The 14234-nt window shown below is 41.6% G+C and overlaps 1 protein-coding gene across 1 annotated transcript in view; it reads left to right on the forward strand.

Annotated features, from left to right (window-relative positions):
- Positions 1–14234, forward strand: part of plxna4 (plexin A4) — a 320040-nt gene that overhangs the window by 233516 nt on the left and 72290 nt on the right. Inside the window, exons 8-10 of the mRNA XM_053508461.1 lie at positions 352–451; positions 546–660; positions 13307–13507. Of these exons, the coding sequence (XP_053364436.1) occupies positions 352–451; positions 546–660; positions 13307–13507 (416 nt within the window). The remainder of the gene's footprint in view (positions 1–351; positions 452–545; positions 661–13306; positions 13508–14234) is intronic.

Raw genomic sequence — 14234 nt, forward strand, 5'->3', positions numbered from 1 at the left:
ACTGCCACAGAAATGACAGATATAATGTATCTCCAGGGTGGGAATATCTGTTGCCTGATGTCCTGGGTGACATGTAGATGGAAAAAATATATATTTATATAGTTATAGTCTCGTTCAAAGTTTTTAGCTACAGACTTTGAGTGAAGTACAGAGTCAAATGCAATAAAATCCATGTCAAGTGAGAGTTATGAGGTAGAAAACGAGCCCAGGGTATGGAATCACTCCCAAGAGTCCAGAGTCTAGAATCAGTGTCAAACCCAGAACGTGGAAATGTTTCCTGTGCAAACGTGCATAAGGTATTATTTATTTAAACATTTATTAACTGCATAAATGTGTTTCTTTATTTTCCAGGTGACCACCAGATAGTGCAACTCTACCTCAAGTCTAAAGAAACAGGACTGGCTTTTGCCAACACAAGCTTCGTCTTCTACAATTGCAGTGTCCATAAATCGTAAGTATACTGTATTCCTATTACGCTGTTTCATCTGCAGCGTTCATCTCAGTGTAACCCAAACCTCACCGGCTTTATTTTTTTTTTTCTTCAGGTGTCTTTCTTGTGTTGGAAGCCCTTACCAATGTCACTGGTGTAAGTACCGTCACATCTGCACCCATGACCCACGCAGCTGCTCTTTCCAAGAGGGACGGGTCAAGCAGCCTGAGGTGAGTCGTGATTTCTCACATGCTCACTGCTTCCTTTTTTTCGAATGCCGCAGTATCATTGATACGCACTTAAATAAGGTTTAACGAGGGTACAACTTGGAAAGCAGCTGTTCTGAGGTGAGCGGCGCGGTGGCTTAGCGATTAGCGCTGTCGCATTTCACCTAGAGGTTTGATTCCCACCTTTGTGTTCTCAGTTGGCCCTGATTTTTATTAAACTCTCCTATTTATGGACGGTGGGCTGGAGGCTTGGTCCAGGGGGTTGTTTTTTAACCTTCTTCTACCTTTCCATTCTATTCAGTGCGTCTTCCCATCTCATGACAAATTTATTGTACGTCTAAATTCCACCCTACTTAGAGCATCAATACAAGTGTCACCATTGCTCATGTGTATTCATGCCTCATGCATGTTCATGTTTAGTGTACTGTATAATCAGCTTCATAGCTTGGCCACATGCTCGCGCCTGCTTTTAAAGAGCCACATGAGCAGTCTGGAGTGCGAAACGAAGGATCTGAGTTGAAACTGTCACTCAGATCACTACAGCTTATCCAGATTACATGAACTGTTGTTCGTCCTCCAAGCGTACGAGCATGCATAATGCTATGTAAAGTTTTAGTCCGGCCCCCTGGGGTTACGTGTTTCAGGCAGATGCACATGTTTGGTCTTAGCATTTATTAACATCTTTCATCTGCGGTTGCTTCCATTTGCATTACTAATTATTTACCGGCCCACACAGTCAATATTGACCAAGCTAATATTTGGATTTCTTTTCATGTTCCTAACAACCCGCTTACAAATGCAGGGATCGGACACTTGTCACATATTAATGACATTTTCTCCACATGCCTTTGTTTGACTGCTGTTTCAGGGTAGGTGTTTCGACTAGCTAATGAGTTTTACTTTGGATTTCATTAATCCGCGATACCGCGGAGGTCGGGGAGCGGGTCGGATTTTCCTCGCAATTCAGTCGCTGCTTTCGATTTAATGAGTTTGGATGTTTACCTCAGACATTCGCGTATAAGGCAACGACGAGTCGAGTTTGGCTCATATAAATGAGACGGCCCTTCCTGCTGACCTTCTGCGGAGGAAGTTCTGTGCTTTATTCCAATTAAGGGATTTGTATTGAAAGATGATCATGGGGATAATCCATTTGTGTTTTATGAATAGCTGATGAAGTGAGGAGCCTTTTCAACACACACACACAGGTTAAGTCCGATCTTTCCAATGCTATGGCACGTACATGCAGATGGGGGACTAAGCCGAATGTATCAGCGCTTCACCAGGCTGACTGTCCTCAAACATGACTACTTTGCATTTCAATATCCAATAAAGAAGATCACAATATTATTATTAATATTATTATTAGAGCTTAGTCGTGCGTTAGGAAGGACGGAGATAACGAACAAAATTAGAACTTTTATTAACCGTATGTTCTGCATTTATTTCCACCCATTTCTCTTAATCTTTATCTGCCATTTCTTATTTCTTTATACTTAGGTTAGCTCTCGAGATTAGTGAGATTTACAGTGAGTTTGATGCATTTTTAGTGTTGCTTACCGATCTGAATGGGTTAATACAGCCATGTTGAGTCGTGTCAGCTGGCATCGGCATTGGCACATGTTGCCATCCTCACCTAGCCTCTGGCTAAACATGCCATGATTTAAATAACATCTGTCTTTGGCCAGGCACCCAGCTTGCTTTTATTCTAATAGAAAATGAGCGACATGCTGCCCTTGATGCTCCTCTCCCTTACCGGTAACAACACTGCACATTTTATGAGCTGCGACTGGAAGGCGATTTGAAGACCAACAATGCTACAGTCGTCCATGTCAGAGGGTCAAGGAGATCAAAATTGTCCATGCTCTCAGGGTGTTATGGACACTGCAATTGTTTTCTTTCTATTTATGGAGTTGATGGAAGTTTGTTTTCTGAGCACGCTTATACACCCTGAAGGACTAACAGCATTTTGAAGACCTCTTGAAGGAACCACATGCTAGCTTTCACTGTTCCTGGTTTGTTTACTGTACCACCAGTCAAACCTTCTAATTCCTTGATCTTTTCTGATTTTTATTTCATTCTACATTGTAAAATAATGCTAAAGGCATTCAAAATTCATCTAGAAATCCCTGTAGTCCAAGGACAGTAAATCCTTCATAATGGCTCTAATCTGAGGTGCTGTTTGTTAATTGGTGATTTCTGAGGCTGGTGACTCTAAATGAACTTCTCCTCAACAGCAGAGGTAAGTTTTGGTCTTGCTTTCCTGTGAAGAACTTTATGAGAGCCAGTTTCATAATCGGAAAAAAAAATCGACTAAAAATAAAGTGATAGACATGTGGAAAAAGTTGCACTAAAAGAGAACGATCAAGAGCAGAGGGAGGGCAAATCGATCTTTCCGGACTGCCTCAAGTCTTATTAAGACAAAGATTTGCGGCTATCATTGGCAGGAGGTCTATACGATTGAATAGATTTCTGAAAGACATAACTGCCTTCCCTCTGTCTTCTTCTGCTTGGCTTTCTTTTCCACGCAGCATTTGTTAGAAATCATTGTGAAGAGAGCTGCTGTACTGTGTATCTGGCAGAGTACAAGAAGAAGGATGGGTGAAATATAAATAAAAAAATAAATAAATAAAGACCAAGGATAGATGAGGTGATTGGAGCATTGAGGAGAATAAATGTAAAAGCACAAGAGGGAGGGAAAGAAGGCAGGATGGATGATTTAAAGGGATCAGAAGCTTGCAAAGCGGGAATGGAAGTCACTAGAGCCAGAGAGACAAAATGAGTCATTCCTCCACTGTCTGGATCAGACTCAGCCATCTCTCACACACGTACACACACACGATCACGCTCTAATTATGGATCTGCCCATCTGTGCCAGATCCACTCAGTGTGCCAAGGCTTTTCCCGCCCTCGCGCTCTCTTTGCCTTTATTTTTCCGCCTGCTCCTCACACCTTCTCGCTGTCAATCTTAACCGAATAAAATTGATTTCGCCATCATCAGCGCTCCTCCCGCACCATCACAAACACGTGCCGTGATTACAGTCTGAATCATTCCACCTTTCCGGATGTTTACAAGCAAACCACGATGCACCTCCTGTATCCATAAAGACCTGAGTACTCACACACTCACACAAACACACACAATTCCCTTTCTCATTTTTTTTTCTTTTCCGCAATGTCACCCTTAAATCATCATTTAATTTTTTTTAAATCATGGTTCATCTTTATGAGCAGCCTTGAGCATGTCAGCTTTTCACTAAATCATTGTCAGACAGTGGAACCAAAAGTGTCAAGACACGGCTCTCCTCGATGTGCATCGCAATATTATCTTTGATTTATTTAGTCATTGGGATTCCAGTGAGGCTCTCGAAATGTCTTTCGCTTCAGGGTGGCGATAATCAATTCTGCCTTGGCTGAACCAAGTCTGCGCTTCTCAAAGCTTCTCGAAGGACTGGTTGTGACAGGGGAGTGTGTGTAGAAGTGGCTCCGCATGGAGCGCATCGTGCATCGGTCAGATACTGGACGGAGACCGGGTTAACTCCTCTTGGATTGCGCTTGCCCATAAATGATAAAAGGTGACTCGACTCCAGTCTTGTGTGGTTTGTTCCTGTAAGATCTTTTGTGACTTAAACCATAGCCCTGAAGCAATGCACCCTTTGGGATTTCTTTAGGGGATGGTCATCCTCTTCCTGCTGTCTCCTATTGAAGAGCAGCACCCTTGTAAATGGGATTTCCATGGCCCTAGTGTGAATTACATAAAAGCCAGACTGTGGACATGTTTATATACCACTCTATCACTCTCCATAAGGGCATTTTCCAAATCCTATAAATGTGTGAAATGCTTGGCCTCCCTTAGTGCTCAGTGCTTGGACCCACCAGTGATGGACCTCTAGGTGCATTTTCTTCATTAGGAAGTAAACTAGTCCTATAAGAGTAAATGAAAAACAGCGCCAGTATTAACACACTTTCACTTTTGGGCTTTTAAGGAAGGTTGTTAACCCTCTGACAACCTGGGCTATATAAAGAAAAGAATTTCACTTTGCTATAACGCATATGTAGGAAATTAAAACCTTTTCACCTACTCCCTTTTTACCTTTCCTTCTCTCGCGATAATTACACCAATGTTTTAGCTCTTATCTTTCAAACAGCAAAGGTCTCAAAAGGTCTTCTGTTAATGGTTTTTAAAATTGAATCTTTAAGGATTCCTCCCAAAAAGGGGCAACCTGAAAACCTACTTCGGTTGCAACATATGCCATTTTTGAAACCCATTTCCTACCTGCTACCCAGCTCTTTCCTACCACACGATTGGTTATGTTCGCTGTGATTGACAGAGCAAAGACAACCACTATGTATCATCACCAGGTACTCATAAAGCATAGATAGTTTTGCTGTATTCGCCAAAAAAAGTCTGTGGATTGTCAGAACTTGCAATCTTCAATGGTAGTCGTTACCTTTAGGACTATATAGCACAGTATGATGTCAGGTGTTTTAATCCAGCCCCTTATCCCCAGTGAAGAGCAATCTTAATGCTTAAACATACCAAGATATCTTGGATAATGCTATGCTTTCAACTTTGTGGCAACAGTTTGAGAAAGGCTCTTTTCCATTCCAACATGATTGTACTCAAGTGCACAAAGCAAGAACTATAAAGACATGGTTTGATAAGTTCGGTGTGGAAGAACTTGACTGGCCCTAACACAGAGCCCTGTGACCTCAACCCCATCAAGCACCTTTGGGATGAACTGGAATTTGGGGAGATTGTGAGCCAGACCTTTTCGTTCAACAAATCCATATTGGGACCAAATCCATATTGAAGTGTATGTATATGAATACAATGTCGGTGCAGGTTCGGCCAAATATTTTTGTTCGTACTATATAGTGTATAAGTATTTCCCATTGCATGAAGATACCTGTAAAAGTAGGACTCTATGCTATTAATACCAGCTGTCCCACTGGTTTTAACACTATACAGTATGCTGGGATTCAGGAGCTTCAAGGTTCAACTTACACCATAGTTGTGATGTGTGTCCTGACAAACCAGAACTATGCATGGTTTTCTGAGAATTACTGTATATCTGACTGTAGAAGAGTTAAATGCGTCGACTCTCAATCCGGTGAAAAATTCTGTTTTCAACATGGTACAGTAGGCGTCTGAATCGAGTGACTTTTCCTGTTCTCGTTGCCCTGGACAAAAGGGCAGTGGGACCCTGTGGTTGCTATCGTTCTCCAGTGTCTAATAGCAAGTCGTGAATTGTTCATTACTTTTCGTGGTACACTTACATTGATATTACATCCTTCCTTCTTTATTATGTTCGGTCCATAACTCTACAGGGACCTCTGTATTTCTCCTATCATTGCCTCCAAAGACTTAATAACCGAAGACTCTGTATTAAAGCCGTACACTCTGGTGTCAATCACATGGACCTATAAAGCTGAAAATCCGAAGCATGTCGGAGAACCCTATTCCCAAGGATGAAAGGGAAATGTGAAAAGGCGGCATGATGATCATGAAGAGCAATACACAAATATGGCTTTAGGATCAGAAATAAAAGTCCAAGAATGATTATATTGTAAGAAAGTGTCTCCGTTTATGCGTAGGAGAGACTCTAGAAATCGAGATGTCACATTATAGTTATACAAGGTACTTTTCTCTGAAACATGCTATTAGCTAACGATAATTAGCTGTATTTTTGAGCTAGGGGTTCCCTCAGGAGGTTGGTCGAACTCTGATTGGGGATTTAATGTTCAGAATTGGGGCTGAATCACAGGGCAGCATTGGCTTGCCATCAGGGAAAGCAGTGTGTTTATTTCCATCTGCGGTTTTAATTCTGCCCGCTCTCGTGGGCGCTGAATTGAATAAGGGGCGAGGGGTGAAGAATGCCGTGTTCGTGCGTGTCTGTGCGAGCGCAAGCATTTCAGAACAACAATTATATGTGTGGGTGAGTGTGTTTGTGTGTTTTTGCATGTTTTAATGTCAGTTTATGAATTTTAATGGGGGCTATTTGTGCACGCAGGGAAGAGGAACGTGTCTATGCGTGTGCACTGTATATGAGCGCGGGGACACATAATTGCAATAATGTTTAAGTGCTGGGAATCCCTCGGGTTTCAGCGATCGATTGTGTGCGCAGAATGAATCAGAGTAGAAATATTTAATCTCAGTAAAGTTCAGCAAAGTTTCCTACAAAGTTTAAATGTAAAGAATAAGTTTGCTAGAGCCGTGAGATTTAATCGATTATGGAAACTTAATCAATCTCTAGTTGGTTGAGTAAATGAAAGGTCAGTATTCGATTCAGAATCGGTTCGCACTTTTAAAATGATTTAGGTGAACTTACTGTAAACATTTAACAAACCTCTACTGGTCAAAAGTTGGCGAATAAAAAAGAAATGTGCCACAGATTTTGCAAAAACTTCTTCTGTTTGTAGTTATGAGCGAGCAGTGCAATACCGCCACCTACTGGACAGGAGTGTGGAGCGCTTAGTACGAAACATGAACAACAAAAGTAACACAGCATTTCAGTGCTTATGAGATACTTTTAGTGATTTTTATACTTTAAAACCTGTTTAAAAATAAAGCTGAGCCAACGAATGACGCAGCGGTATCGAGCTCACTCTATCATCCAAATCCCGAGTGATGCTGTAGCCTCTCGCAGCCAGGGGCCTGGAGGGAGCTGATTGGCCGAGCTCTGTCAGAGGGGACGGAATGGAATGCACTTAGCGCTCTCACATCAATCTCGACTCTACAACTCTACAAGCAGAAGGAGCGGCTAGCTCTATCGTCCGCGCGTTACACCACTCAGTGGCTCGGAGGAACAGGTGATAGAAAAAGTTGTAGTATTGATGTGAGAGTGCCCTAATGAAGGGTGGCAATTGGCTAAATTAGAGAGAAAATTAAATAATAATAATAAAATAATCAAATTAAATAAGGCTGTCTGAATTAAACCAAACCGTAAAGTTTAGTGTTATTGAAAATGTTCATTGCCATTATGTTCATAAATGGAATTAAATGGACAGTCTACCTATGATTCATAGCACAAATGTGAGTTTTATGAATGTATAAGAATATTTATGACCTTTTTTTAAATATAAATCTTTTTGTCTGGTTACATATAGGGAAGCCCAGACTTTACAGTTTGCTTTAAGGTTAATTTGAGAAAATCCAACCAAAAAAAAATCCAACAAACAAAATCCAAGAAAAAATAATTTACATAATTTTATGACCCAAAAGCAGTATCGTTGACAATGATCCCACAATTTAACAACAAATCAAATGCTTTCGGATATCTAACATTGCACAAGCATCAACCCTTTTTGAAAAAAAAAAAAACCCTAGTGACAGTGGCATAAAAATATGACAAAATAACGAAAAAGGGGCGAAAGAGAGGCGTTCTCTCAGAAATGTGTGTTTACTGTTGGATTGCGCCACCAACACACCCCGACGAGCCTCATTTTACAGCTTTGCATTATATATAATTGAAATAAGTCAGGCGTTTTTATCTAAATGAAGTTTCACACCTCAGCTTAAGCACCCACTGAAATCCACACCGATCATAAGCCTCTTATCGCCATAAGCCAAGAGCGCAGGGACACCACCATTACCCTATATTCACATCACGATGAAGTGGCACCTATGAAACACTTCTGAACTATCTCACAAGCCCGAGAAGCATCTCACGCACCTGTGTAATTGCCGACTAAAGCAGCAAATGGAAAGCAAAATCGCACCTGTCTTAAACGGAGGGAAAAATCATCGTGTTCACGCCGTCACGCTAATTCTGCTCAAAGCATCCTCAGATCAAAGAACCGGGAATCCTGACAGCAACAGATAAATACCTGGAAAAGCCCCTAGACATAATAGTGGGTGACAGGCTTGGAGAATAATAGGGTTGGCATAAATAATGGCACCTGTGCTGCATGGGAAAAGTCCAGCAGGGATCTTTGGAGAGTATGAGACGCTGGCGATGCCAGGTTTTGGAGTGAGGCGCACCTACAGTATGAGGCATTCAACAAGGTGCCAGCAGAAGGTGTAGCCAAAAGTTCCTATTAATCAGCTAATAAAACTATTAACCCTGATGTAATCCCGCATGGAGAATCCGTCCTAGGAGTTTTCACACTGCGAATAGAAACCAAACTGGTGTTGATTTGCAACTGATGTAAATGTTACTATAGCCGATGAAATAGATCAGTAAATATATCTGTAAAGAATATCATTATTATGGCTTAAAAATAAATCTTTACTGGCATTTAAGGGTTGAAGTGAGTATTAATAAAATAAAAAGGCAAAGAGAAGTGTGGTGCTAGTCTGAGGACAATCTGAGAACATCCCAAGTGAAGATACGAGGTGGTATCAAAAAGTTTCAAGACTAGATTTGTATCACGCCAACAGATGGCAGCACAAGGGTGCACGCACACTCACAGGGTGCACTGACCTTTATAAATTAGTGTCTCAAAAGACATCGTCCTGTGTACATCGGCGCTATTCTGACCTGCTATTTTATCATGGACAGCAAGTTATAGTAGAACAAAGAGCGAACGTAAAACTGGGCAAATCTGCCACAGAGACGTTTAAAATGATTCAGCAAGTTTATGGCGATGCTGCAATGACTCATTCGAGGTGTTTCGAGTGGCACATGTGCTTCAAGAGAGAAATAACATCACTGGAAGACGTCGAGACATCAGGAAGACCTTCAACAAACCCAACCCCTGAAAATGTTGAAACTATTTGGAGAACAATCCACAACATTGGCGCCGTTATCGGTGTGTCCTACGGAACAGTCCAGGCGATCCTCATGTGTGATTTGAACATACGCTGTGCTCGTCCCCAAGCTGCTGACCCAGGAGCAGAAGGAACGTTGTGTCAAAGTCTGCCAAAAACTCCTTCAGACTGCCGTGGATGACCCGTCCTTCATGTCGAGGATTATTACCGGTGATGAAACTTGGGTGTACGGGTATAACTCGTGATGAAACACGGTTCTTTATAGTGGAAGAGCCCATCGATTTCCACGACTGAAAAACGCGAGGCAGGTCCGCAGCTCGACCATGTGCATGCTCATCGTCTTTTTCGACATTCGTGGCATTGTGCATGGAGATTTCACCCCCAGGGACTCCAGAGTGTCTCCAGAGTGTATGGCAAAAGCGGCCAGATCTGTGGCGCGCAAATCTTTTTGATACCACCTCGTACAATAAATAAACAAGATTGTGTGACCATTATAAAAATATAATAGTAAGCTGACTCAAGACAAGAATGTGATTACACAATACAGGCACTAAAATCAAAAGGGATTGAAAAACATGATGGCTTTAGTTTCAAGCCCTTCGCCACAACGTCGATATGGAAAGTTTGTTATAATAGATAAGCCTTTCAAGGGTGACCATACTTTTAAGTGTAGCTTTTAGGATCAAGATTTTCCCAGCAGGCAAGACGAGCTCTGATGTAATCTCTTAATAATAAAAAAATACAGCAGGAACAAAAGCATCATTCGATTTGCCACAGTAACATCAGGGTTTTATGTAGTCAAATACGATTACGACAGCTGACCTAACGTTGTTACTACTGTAGCTAGCTCTTAGCAAGACAGCGAAAAAGCAAGTATCATGTAATCAGAAGGAAGTCGTTCTTGCCGCCAAGGCTTTTATAAATCCGCTTCCTGATACGGTATATCACACTTCCCATGACTGATGAGACGCTTCTACGGTGAATAGATTAAGGGCGTGTTAGAAATGTTTCTAAATATCTGAGTGAATCAATAAAATAATGTTCTAGTAAAGAATTTTTTTTTGTTTTTGTTTGTTTGTTTGTTTGTTTGTTGTGTCTTTTAGATTTTTGTATACTTGCCCTGTTGCTATAGAAACAATATTACATTAATATAGACATCAGAATTAATCAACACTTTTTGAATGAATCAGAATTGTATGACTTGGCATGTCATGGTCCTCTTTAGTTAAAGAGAATGATCAGGTGTGTGTGTGTGTGTGTGTGTGTGTGTTTGATATAAGATATGTGATTAAAAAAGCCGACAAGATGTGAGTGAAATCTAAAACTCGGATTCTCTGAGTGCTTGTCACAATGAAAGATGATGAGACTGATTTTGTATGCTTGGGTGACTCACCGTGTTTATCCCGCTCATTATGGATTTCTGTGTGTGTGTGTGTGTGTGAGAGAGAGAGAGAGCGAGAAAAAGATTATCAGCAAGACTCATGTTTTTTTGCTCATTTTGGAGGACTCTGCGTTCCTCTTTCACAGGAAGTTTCTTAAAGCTACATCCAGTGCCTTCCTCAGTAAAGCTGTTTAAGATAAAACTTCCATTTTCAGTGACAAGAAATGGTCCAACACATAAACAGACGTCCTTATGCTCATCCTTTCCTCTTTTACGTGATCTATAATTGCTTTTTTAAAGCCATTGTTAAGCTTTTTTTAATATGCAAACCAGTCGACCTTTCTAATAAAAGTGTATGTGTGTGAACAGGAGAGAAAAGACCACTCTCTCTCTCTCTCTCTCTCTCTCTCTCTCTCTCAGTGAGTGTGTGTATGGGAGGCAAAATAAAAAAAAGAAATACTTTACAACTGAATGACTTTTGTTTTGTGAACATTTTGAGGTATTTAAAGAGTTGTATGTAAAAAAAATTTAAATGCTTATGCTACGCGATTTCAGTGATAAAATGGCAGTCAGGAGATTAGCATTAAAGGTGCGGTCAGGGGATCGGCATTAAAGGTGCGGTCAGGTGATTAGCATTAAAGGTTCGATCAGGAGAACGGCATTAAAGGTGCGGTCAGGAGATCGGCATTAAAGGTGCGGTCAGGAGATCGGCATTAAAGGTGCGGTCAGGAGATCGGCATTAAAGGTGCGGTCAGGTGATCGGCATTAAAGGTGCGGTCAGGTGATCAGCATTAAAGGTGCGGTCAGAAGATCAGCATTAAAGGTGCGGTCAGGTGATCAGCATTAAAGGTGCGGTCGGAAGATCAGCATTAAAGGTGCGGTCAGGTGATCAGCCTTAAAGGTGCGGTCAGAAGATCAGCATTAAAGGTGCGGTCAGAAGATCAGGATTAAAGGTGCGGTCAGGTGATCAGCATTAAAGGTGCGGTCAGGTGATCAGCATTAAATGTGCGGTCAGAAGATCAGCATTAAAGGTGCGGTCAGGTGATCAGCATTAAAGGTGCGGTCAGAAGATCAGCATTAAAGGTGCGGTCAGAAGATCAGGATTAAAGGTGCGGTCAGGTGATCAGCATTAAAGGTGCGGTCAGGTGATCAGCATTAAATGTGCGGTCAGAAGATCAGCATTAAAGGTGCGGTCAGAAGATCAGCATTAAAGGTGCGGTCAGGTGATGAGGATTAAAGGTGCGGTCAGAAGATCAGCATTAAAGGTGCGGTCAAGTGATCAGCATTAAATGTGCGGTCAGAAGATCAGCATTAAATGTGCGGTCAGAAGATCAGCATTAAAGGTGCGGTCAGGTGATCAGCATTAAAGGTGCGGTCAGAAGATCAGCATTAAAGGTGCGGTCAGGTGATCAGCCTTAAAGGTGCGGTCAGAAGATCAGCATTAAAGGTGCGGTCAGAAGATCAGGATTAAAGGTGCGGTCAGGTGATCAGCATTAAAGGTGCGGTCAGGTGATCAGCATTAAAGGTGCGGTCAGAAGATCAGGATTAAAGGTGCGGTCAGGTGATCGGCATTAAAGGCGCGGTCAGAAGATCAGCATTAAAGGTGCGGTCAGGTGATCAGCCTTAAAGGTGCGGTCAGAAGATCAGCATTAAAGGTGCGGTCAGAAGATCAGGATTAAAGGTGCGGTCAGGTGATCAGCATTAAAGGTGCGGTCAGGTGATCAGCATTAAATGTGCGGTCAGAAGATCAGCATTAAAGGTGCGGTCAGGTGATCAGCATTAAAGGTGCGGTCAGAAGATCAGCATTAAAGGTGCGGTCAGAAGATCAGGATTAAAGGTGCGGTCAGGTGATCAGCATTAAAGGTGCGGTCAGGTGATCAGCATTAAATGTGCGGTCAGAAGATCAGCATTAAAGGTGCGGTCAGAAGATCAGCATTAAAGGTGCGGTCAGGTGATGAGGATTAAAGGTGCGGTCAGAAGATCAGCATTAAAGGTGCGGTCAAGTGATCAGCATTAAATGTGCGGTCAGAAGATCAGCATTAAATGTGCGGTCAGAAGATCAGCATTAAAGGTGCGGTCAGGTGATCAGCATTAAAGGTGCGGTCAGAAGATCAGCATTAAAGGTGCGGTCAGGTGATCAGCCTTAAAGGTGCGGTCAGAAGATCAGCATTAAAGGTGCGGTCAGAAGATCAGGATTAAAGGTGCGGTCAGGTGATCAGCATTAAAGGTGCGGTCAGGTGATCAGCATTAAAGGTGCGGTCAGAAGATCAGGATTAAAGGTGCGGTCAGGTGATCAGCATTAAAGGTGCGGTCAGGTGATCAGCATTAAATGTGCGGTCAGAAGATCAGCATTAAAGGTGCGGTCAGGAGATCAGCATTATAGGTGCGGTCAGGATTAAAGGTGCGGTCAGGATTAAAGGTGCAGCCATTGAAGGTGGAGTGAGGAAATGAGCATTTAAGGTGCAGTTAGTGATATACTGTATACAGTACATATATATGTGACTATACAGTATATATTGTGTGGATTAAATCCTGACCCAGTACACATGCTCCTACAGGAATGTCCCCAGCTGCTTCCCGCCGATCGGATTCTGGTGCCAGTGAACATGGTGAAGCCCATAACCCTGCGTGCCAAGAACTTGCCACAGCCGCAGTCAGGCCAGCGTGGCTACGAGTGTGTGCTCATCATCCAGGGTGTGGAGCAGAGAGTCCCCGCCCTCCGCTTCAACAGCTCCAGCGTGCAGTGCCAGAACACTTCGGTGAGTGTATTTGTGTGTGATCTGAACAGTGTGTGATCTGCGTGGTAGGAAACGCAGGGTAACAGTGTGCACAAATAGTGTTTTGGTTTGTTCACAGATAAGCCTTCATTAGGTCCTTATAACACATTTATAAGCACTTCACAAATATGTTATAAAGCAAAGCAATGTCAACTCGTAACTAGATGTGTTAATAATGACATTAATTGACTAATGATTAATTATTGACTTATAACATGATTATAACATGCTTATAAGCATTATAGACAACACAGTCATGATCTATTACTGATTAAGACCTGAGTGTAAAATCATTCCTACATTCCTATGAATAAAGACATTTTAGTTTCTATACAACCAGAATTATATATATATATATATATATATATATATATATATAAGATATAGATTAGATTAGATTCAACTTTATTTTTATTGTGCAAAGTACATGTACAAAGACAATGAAGTGCAGTATCAGCTTGCTATGAAGTTTGAAATCCATTTGTACTATCTGTGTCATATAAAAGCCCTGTACTGTCACAATAATAAACACTAAGTTTAAATGTTCATAAGATGCGTATAACTATTAATAGATGATGCACATATAAGCGATTCATGACTAAGACCTGTTTATAGATCATTTGTATACAAGCTATTATCAATTTGTAGTTTCTGTACAGCGTTATAAATTATTCAGAGGTTTAAAATTGATAACCCATCAAAAAGCCAT

Source organism: Clarias gariepinus, chromosome 12, assembly GCF_024256425.1.
Source record: "Clarias gariepinus isolate MV-2021 ecotype Netherlands chromosome 12, CGAR_prim_01v2, whole genome shotgun sequence".
Taxonomy (NCBI): domain Eukaryota; kingdom Metazoa; phylum Chordata; class Actinopteri; order Siluriformes; family Clariidae; genus Clarias; species Clarias gariepinus.